This window comes from Megachile rotundata, chromosome 6, assembly GCF_050947335.1.
Source record: "Megachile rotundata isolate GNS110a chromosome 6, iyMegRotu1, whole genome shotgun sequence".
Lineage (NCBI taxonomy): Eukaryota > Metazoa > Arthropoda > Insecta > Hymenoptera > Megachilidae > Megachile > Megachile rotundata.
In genome coordinates this window covers 6,580,356-6,588,683 of record NC_134988.1, presented here as the reverse complement: position 1 = coordinate 6,588,683, position 8,328 = coordinate 6,580,356, and the positions used below count along the sequence as shown (strand labels likewise).

The window sequence follows — 8,328 nt, the reverse complement described above, 5'->3', positions numbered from 1 at the left end:
GAGAATCTTAGTATAATATAGGGTTTTTACAGTTTAAAAGAAACTACGTGTTTTATATTCTTTTATGAAATTTTTATGTTATACAGTTTATTGAGGTACAAATGGTGTACAAAATGAGTTACGCCTAGAAAGATTTACATTAACTACTTGCAAAAATGGGGATACTTTATCAAACATATTAAGATTTACAGAAGTTCCACCAACGAATATTTTTAAAATTGTATTGTTAGTTCGATTAATTGTAACTGTTGCAGCTTTGTTTAATGTTAAATTTGTGATACCACGGCACCCTGATAAATCTAGCAATTCTAACCGAGGTGCAGATCCAATAAGTTCTGTCATAGTTTTATCTGTAAATTTGCAGCCACGACATTCTAATCTTTTCAGATTACTCATATCTCGCAAATTCATGTCCGTTATTATTTGCAAATAATTCATTATTAATACTTCTAATTTTGGTAATGTTGCTATAGCTGCTACACCAACGTTTGTGACAAAAAAACATTCTGCAATATACAAAAAATAATGTACACATGAATTATTCTGAAGATGTATTGTACTTACCAGCAATATCTACATAAGTAAGACGTAAACATTTTAATGCCAAATTAGTAAGAAGTTCATCCATGACAACTATGTTCATACTGATTTTTAGAACTTCAAGATTACACAACTGTGTTATGTGTAACATATCATTGGACTGTATCAAAAATGATATACTAGAAAGCTCTAATGTTTTTAAATTTGTACAATGTGTACAAATAGCTTGAATGACATTGCCAGAAATGTCCACACATTTGTGAATTGTGAGAGATTTCAAATTTTGTAATTTTGCAATTGCCTGAAAAAAGTACGAAATCATTAATAGAAAAAATACATTAAAATATTTTTAAATTTACCTGTGATAGGAAATGTTCTTGAAGATAGGTACAGCTTTCCAAAACAATTTCTTCCATTGTTTCTGAAGGTAAATAAGCTAAACATCTTCCACATATTTTACCATAGACCACTTTGAAATAACGCAATTTCGGATTTACTTCAAATAATTTTTGCAAATCCATATCACAGATATGAGTGGTTGAACCAAGACTAAGTCTAGTGATATCATGACAATTGTTTGTTAACGAGTTTATACCAGATGCAGAAACAGTGAGATCAGTTACATCAATTCTTTGTAAATTTGGACATAATTTCCCAACTATGGTCAGTGTACTTTGATTTAATTGACGAGGTATTTGTGACAAACTTATTTCATTTAAAAAACGACCACATCGTAATAATACTTTGCGAAGAGTTCCGGTATTAATTTCCCTTCGCTTTATACTGGGCAAGGAACCCCACATCAAATATGACAAATCCAGTCTTTTTACACTACGCCAAGATTCCTGACTCAATGCTCTCCATCTTTTACATACTGCAATTATTAGAAAATTTATTAATAATAATAATGCAACAAGTTAAATTATATTCTTACCTCTTTCTATTCTAATTCTATCTACAATTGGCAACTGAAGAAAGATATGCATTAAACAGTCATCATTTAAAGTTTGAATACAAATATCTGTAATATCATTTTGCACGTAATCTTGATTACATTGTTCATTTGATTGTTTCTTCTCAGTTTTATACTTATCTTTAGAATTATAATATTGATTTTCTATGTTATCTGGTTGATGCCAAGAGTCAGCTGGTACAACTTTTAAATTTCTATTATGCAATCTTATTCCTTCCTCATATCTAGCTCTGCAAATTATTCCACACAATTGGCATTATAATCAACTTTGCGTTTATTCAAATTTAAGTTTACCTTATAGCCGCTTCTACACTGTTGAAAGTAAGAAATGCATAGTTACTTGATTTTCCCTGATTTCCTTGATTTCTTTGCAAGTAACAACTTTCAACATCCCCATATTCAGAAAATAATTTAATAAGATCTTTGTACGTAGTCTAAAATAACACATTGTATTGTTATTCAATGTGCGTTTATATTTAAAAATATACATATTTACAATATGTTATATTTAACATTGAAATATGTATACAAACTCTTTCTGCTAAATTGCTAATAAACAATTTTCTAATTGGCACACCATCTTCGGTTACAGGTAATAAATCCGCACACGCAAACGATGTATCTATAATATATGAGTAAATAACAAATAAATACAAATTTATTCTAAATTCTTATAAACTAACCAAACAATTTGACATTACCTTCAAGAAGTGAACAATGATGTAAATTATCAAAAAAATATTCTTCGATGTAATCGTTCATCTTTATACTTAGATTTAGTGTTCGTTGAATTTTTTATTTTTCGTTATGATTTTGGATCACCCTCTTGGAATAAATACCATGATTTACGAAAGTATATTATTGTAGTACTTTCGCACATATGAATGACTTACATGACGTCATACCATAACCCCTTTTCAATTTTCATTGAATGTCAATAAAAATAAATTTAAAAAGTTTGAGTGTAATATATAATTTTATCTTATGAATTACAATGAGGATTAAAGAAACTTTTATTTGATATAAAAATACAAGCGTTTTTTAAACAACATAATATGAATTGTCACACATACGAAATAAGTACAATATACAATATGTGCAAATTTTAAATATTAAAATTACATTTTAATAATAGTTTACTTCGGATAACACGCAACATTTCTTTGTTTCTTTTTATATCCTCATAAAATTTACTCCAACTACCATACATGAAATTTGCAATCTCTTCCAGCATATTTAAATGTCTTTCAGTTCCATCTAGTACATCTCTACAATAAAAATAAAAAATTGTAAATTCTTTTTCAATAATTTTTATAAAATACAACATTACAAATGTACCTGCACTGCGGTACAGTATTTAACTGAAGTATTTTTTGTAAATAGTACAGACAATAGTTTATACAAGTATTAAGTACATTAAGAACTTCTAAACTATTATACTCATATCTTTCCTTGAGTATACTAATTAAAAGATCTGTATGTATTATGACATCCAACATTTGACCTGAAAATAAAATTATTATATATTTTTCTTCAAAATTGTTTTGCATATTATACATACATTTTGATCATACAAACCTCTTCTAAAAAGTACATTTCTCTTTAAAGCCCAACAATCTAAGATTTTCTGATTATATTCATACAACACTGTTTTTCTGATACGTAAACATTCCTCTATTTGGAATAATGCTGTTAGTGATTCTCCTGAACTTATTGAATTTTGTGCTTTTTTATATAGCTGTTTGGCTTGTATTACTTTAGTTTTCTCATAATGTTGTGATGTGTCACCACAACTTATACAGAATACATTATGCTGCATTTGACACAGTGCACCATTACATTTTAAACACTTTTTGGCATTACAAGTTTCCTATAATAATTATATATTTTAAATAAGAACAAATCAGACTTTTCTTTAAATAATTTTGGAAATAATTAATTATTTACCACAAAATATTTTAGTTCTGGTACAGTACAAGCCTCACACTTACAACTAAAATAATACAATTCCAATAGTTTTTGTCTGGCTTTTGTTTTTTTGTACCTATAAGTTGCCACTAACGAACATTATACATAATAATTAGTTTTGTAAAGTGCTTAGAAAATAAAATTTCAACAAGATTGTTTAAATAAATTATATCATACCATAAGAATTAAAAATTTCTTCAGTTGGAAAAATATCTTCCACAGCTCTGACGATCAAATATTGATCCATATAACTGAAATAATAATAATAATAATAATAATAATAAGACGTTAAATTCAATATATTTATATATATATCTTGTATGTTAGAATTACATTTTAATAATATTAGGATTACATGAATGGTTCATCATACTGGCAGAAGGGTAAATTCCTGTAGCCACGATGTTTATTTGCACATCGTCTTCGATTACGTTTGAATGTATAATTCCTGCTGCATTAACTGTGAGTTGATGGATATATCGCAATAATAAAGAACTAACGTACAGATGTTTGCCAATTTTTGTCGATATATTAAAATTTGAGTTAAATGCATTATCAGAAAATTTACTAATTAAACAATTCTCAAGATTAGTTGTTTCAAAAAAATTAGTATATTCTGACAAATAAATAGTAAGCATCATAGCTGCCTATAAAGATTATAATTTTATGAACTAAACAAACCCTTTTATCTTATTTTACATATTATACTATTCCTTCATATACTTACAATTCCATTCACCCTTAAATCAGCATCAGGAATTTTATCAAAATGACTAACTAGATTTTGTAGTTGATTAAATCTGATCTTGTCTGACATAGTTGAACAATTAAATAGAACTTTTGATGCTAAATGTGTTATTCCTACTTGTCCCCAAAGACGCATTTGGCTTCCTGGACATTCCCAACAATGGTACAATGACCATGCCTCATTTAAGCATTTTTCACCACAATAGGTATATAAACATGTTTTACATCTAAAATTATATAACAATATGAATGTACAATCTAAAAAAATATTTAAGATAACACTAAATGCAGTATACTTACGGAATGGGAATATCCCCAATGAAACAATTGCAGTTATGACAACGATCACTTATTGATTCATTAGGTATTAGTACAATACTTATAGGCTTTTCCACAAAAAGGATTTCACCTTTATTGATAAATTTATTTGCTACAACGTGCCTTCCTACTTCTTCATTGTATTTTATATCTATGCTTGCAGATGCATTTGGAAAATTTTTATTTTCTTCAAATATAATTTGAGATTTTACTTTCGACAAATCACAAGTATATTGTTCTTCAGATTGAATGGTTGAGTCAGAAAATGTTATTTCAGAAATATTTTTGTCAATACTTTCTATAAATAAAATAGTTTTAAAAAATATTAAAAACATATAAATTCATTAATCTGGTGAGTAATATACCTTTCATTGCAGGCGTAATTTCATAGGTAGGATCATGAACCATTTTTTGTATTTTAAGAACTGTTTCTTTTGCCAATTGCTTTTTGCCCAATTTCAAGTAACAATGTAATTCACGTAAATATATTTTATGACATAACTGTTTAGGATAATTTAACGAAACTGCTAATGCAATATCCTTTATACAATCCTTTTTGTACCATATCATATTTTACATATATAAAATCAAAATAAAAAATAAATTTCAATATAATAATAGCATGTATTACTATAGATGGCAGCAAGATAAAAACAACCATTTTTAATATAATATTTTAAGTAGTGAATTTCTAATTTTTGAAATATTCAGTTATACAATTTCTTTTGTACCCTGATTAGTTCTGATGAATTAAATTGTCTGTATTTAAAGTTTATATATTTAAGAAAGTAAAGTAAATATAATTTTATATTTATATATAAAGAAAAATTTGACAAAATTGTAGTCCATTTATACTGTGCTGTCACTGCTACTATTCTAGTAGTATTTTTACTTACATTATACCTATTTAGATAAAATAAAGAAGCAGATCTGTTTGCAAAGGCAATTGACAAATTAGGACTATCTGCAGGAGCATATAGTGCACTTTTTGTATACATTTGTATACTTTCATTATATTGTTTCATTTGAAAGTGTTTATTTCCGTTTTTCTTAAATTCTTCTGCTTTTTCAATACTCTTAACATCTCTTTCGCTATTAAGTTTTTCCAACCATGAGCATAAAATTTTTCTAAACATATAAACATATATAATTTTTTATGGTGAAATGTGATAATAAAGAATAAACGATAAATAATTGAGTAGAAATAACAAATAATTACGTACTTTATGCTTTCATCACCCAATAGTTGTATCATCAATTCATCTTCGCGTTTTATTTTATTTTCTTGTGACTTATTGTCTATTTTTCCGAGCAATCTAAGAACTCTTAATACTCCTTGCCACTCCATTTTGCTTTATATAATATTATTCTTTTAATTCATGTACATTTGTTCAGCATATATAGGAATTTGTTACGCACTGGTCTGTCACTTTCGACCCTTTTGATTAGTCGCTGCAGAATATCGTTATAGAAACTATGCGATATGACAATCCATTTGCTTCGTGGATAAGAATTCAAAACAGTGGATAATATTATGTAAAGCAGAGGGATCATTTGACCTAAGGATTGTGTCGTGTTTCCTATATTGGACAAAGAGGTCGTGTCCCTACTCTTTGGTATATCATATATCGTATGTCGTGTGCAGACTATTGAATATGACCTGCAAATTGTATACTAATAGAAAAGGATCGTCGCAAATGGGTCTAACAACAGTCGCTTGATTGTTTCCTTGATTATATATGTGTATTTGTATAACTACGTCTGTTGATTGAGGCGCTCCGCGCCTAACCTAACAATGATGAGCGAGCGAGTAAATTTCACGCTAAAGTAAACATAGTCAACCGTCTTATCCGGTTGAATTGGTTGAGTGGTGCAAGAGAAAAACGTGGACAAAAAAGTTGAAAAGTCAAGTACATAAGCACGAGCAAATTGAATTTTGCATTAAAGTCTACGGGGATATGGTTTTTCGGTAATTATTCCTCCGTGGCATGCGCGCCCGGCGCGCAGGAGGAATATGCACGATAATGAGTATGCAAAATCATTAATTACTCACTTTCTGAGCACAGCCTGTGAACTTTTATGATTAAAGAATGGTCAGCAATGCATTATTTACATGGTTCGATGATAAAAGTTCATAAATAATGTTCGGGTAATGAGTAATTAATTATTTTGTGTCAGCATTGTGATACGTACATGAACCGCCTATGTCAATTCTACTGCGCATGCAAAGTGCAATATTTCGGCACTTTGACGACGTAGTATGGTTTCTGAGGCATTTAGAAACAAATTTCTATTAGGGTTTGATGCATTTCGATGCCTAATAAAGCCAGAAAATCAATTTTTGTCGAATTCGGCCCAAAACGGTACAGATGGCGCCATCTAGCGGCGAGCGGCGGAACTACGAAAAACTAAAATTTCGATTTTCTCCGAAATTAGGCAATTTTACGTGTTTCTGAGGGTCAGAAGTTGTTCTGTGGTCGCTTTAGAACCTATATATTGCCACGAGAACCACCCCAGAGCGCTAGAAAAGAAAATAAAAAAATAGGTGAAAACATGGACTAAAAAATTGGCGTCCATCTAGCGGTGAAAATTGGAACTACAAAAATATAAAAATGCGATTTTCTCGAAAAGTAGCGAACTTCGAGTACTTCTGAGGCTCAGAAAGTGTTATATGATCGCATTAGAAGGAAAATAATGCAATAAAAATTTCCTGAAAGCTTTAATAAAGAAAATAAAAAAAATGTCATTTTATGGAGAAAATTTGTGGCGCCATCTAGTGTCGAAACTGCAAACTAAACCGATAAAACGTATGTCCGAACACGCGTTAAGGAAAAACATAAAAAGTAATATTTCGCAACTTTGACGACGTAGTATGCTTCTTTAGACATTTTAAAGCAATTTTTGTTGAATAAGTTATTTATTTTTTTGCCTACTAAACCCAGAAAATCAATTTTTATTTGACCCCTAACGCATGTTCGGGTACACGGTTTTCCAGTTTAGTTCGCAGTTTCACCGCTAGATGGCACCACAAATTTTCTCCATAAAATGACATTTTTTTTATTTTCTTTATTAAAGCTTTCAGGAAATTTTTATTGCATTATTTTCCTTCTAATGCGATCATATAACACTTTCTGAGCCTCAGAAGTACTCGAAGTTCGCTACTTTTCGAGAAAATCGCATTTTTATATTTTTGTAGTTCCAATTTTCACCGCTAGATGGACGCCAATTTTTTAGTCCATGTTTTCACCTATTTTTTTATTTTCTTTTCTAGCGCTCTGGGGTGGTTCTCGTGGCAATATATAGGTTCTAGAGCGACCACAGAACAATTTCTGACCCTCAGAAACACGTAAAATTGCCTAATTTAGAAGAAAATCGAAATTTTAGTTTTTCGTAGTTCCGCCGCTCGCCGCTAGATGGCGCCATCTGTACCGTTTTGGGCCGAATTCGACAAAAATTGATTTTCTGGCTTTATTAGGCATCGAAATGCATCAAACCCTAATAGAAATTTGTTTCTAAATGCCTCAGAAACCATACTACGTCGTCAAAGTGCCGAAATATTCATTTTTTTATTTTCCTTATATGCGTATTCGGACCTCCATTTTTTAGGATCAGTGTTTTCCGTGATTATTCGTCCGTGGCAAGTCCGATTAAAAATTTTTTTTCTATGTCCATCTGGATGGTCATACGCATGTACGTGCAGAATTTGATGAGAATTGGTTGAGTAGTGCAAAAGAAAAACGCGGACAAAGGAGTTGCAAAGTCAAGTATAAGAGCTTCGTTCG

At 29.9% G+C, this 8,328-nt stretch overlaps 2 protein-coding genes across 4 annotated transcripts; both read right to left on the bottom strand.

The window, feature by feature from the left end:
* Positions 1-50: 50 nt before the first annotated feature.
* Positions 51-2,423, bottom strand: LOC100878022 (putative RNA-binding protein EEED8.10). Of its 2 annotated transcripts, XM_003700229.3 has the most exons (7): positions 2,215-2,423; positions 2,047-2,135; positions 1,808-1,947; positions 1,475-1,743; positions 900-1,414; positions 565-841; positions 51-506 (listed from the first exon to the last, which is right to left on the bottom strand). In XM_003700229.3, exons 1-7 carry the CDS (start codon positions 2,273-2,275, stop codon positions 88-90), a joined length of 1,770 nt encoding a protein of 589 aa, XP_003700277.1. In that variant the 5' UTR covers positions 2,276-2,423; the 3' UTR covers positions 51-87. The 2 variants fall into 2 exon arrangements, with proteins under 2 accessions (XP_003700277.1, XP_076389174.1); XM_076533059.1 differs by lacking the exon at positions 2,215-2,423 and having other exon boundaries at positions 2,091-2,135.
* A 79-nt stretch (positions 2,424-2,502) lies between these two features.
* Positions 2,503-6,519, bottom strand: LOC100883575 (protein-lysine N-methyltransferase SMYD4). 2 transcript variants are annotated; one of them, XM_012298493.2, is made up of 11 exons: positions 5,770-6,516; positions 5,443-5,674; positions 4,912-5,098; positions 4,529-4,844; positions 4,209-4,455; positions 3,815-4,128; positions 3,659-3,732; positions 3,461-3,570; positions 3,092-3,383; positions 2,852-3,017; positions 2,503-2,781 (listed from the first exon to the last, which is right to left on the bottom strand). In XM_012298493.2, exons 1-11 carry the CDS (start codon positions 5,892-5,894, stop codon positions 2,619-2,621), a joined length of 2,226 nt encoding a protein of 741 aa, XP_012153883.1. In that variant the 5' UTR covers positions 5,895-6,516; the 3' UTR covers positions 2,503-2,618. The 2 variants fall into 2 exon arrangements, with proteins under 2 accessions (XP_012153883.1, XP_012153884.1); XM_012298494.2 differs by lacking the exon at positions 2,503-2,781 and having other exon boundaries at positions 2,904-3,017; positions 3,075-3,383; positions 5,770-6,519.
* Between the last annotated feature and the right edge of the window lie 1,809 nt (positions 6,520-8,328).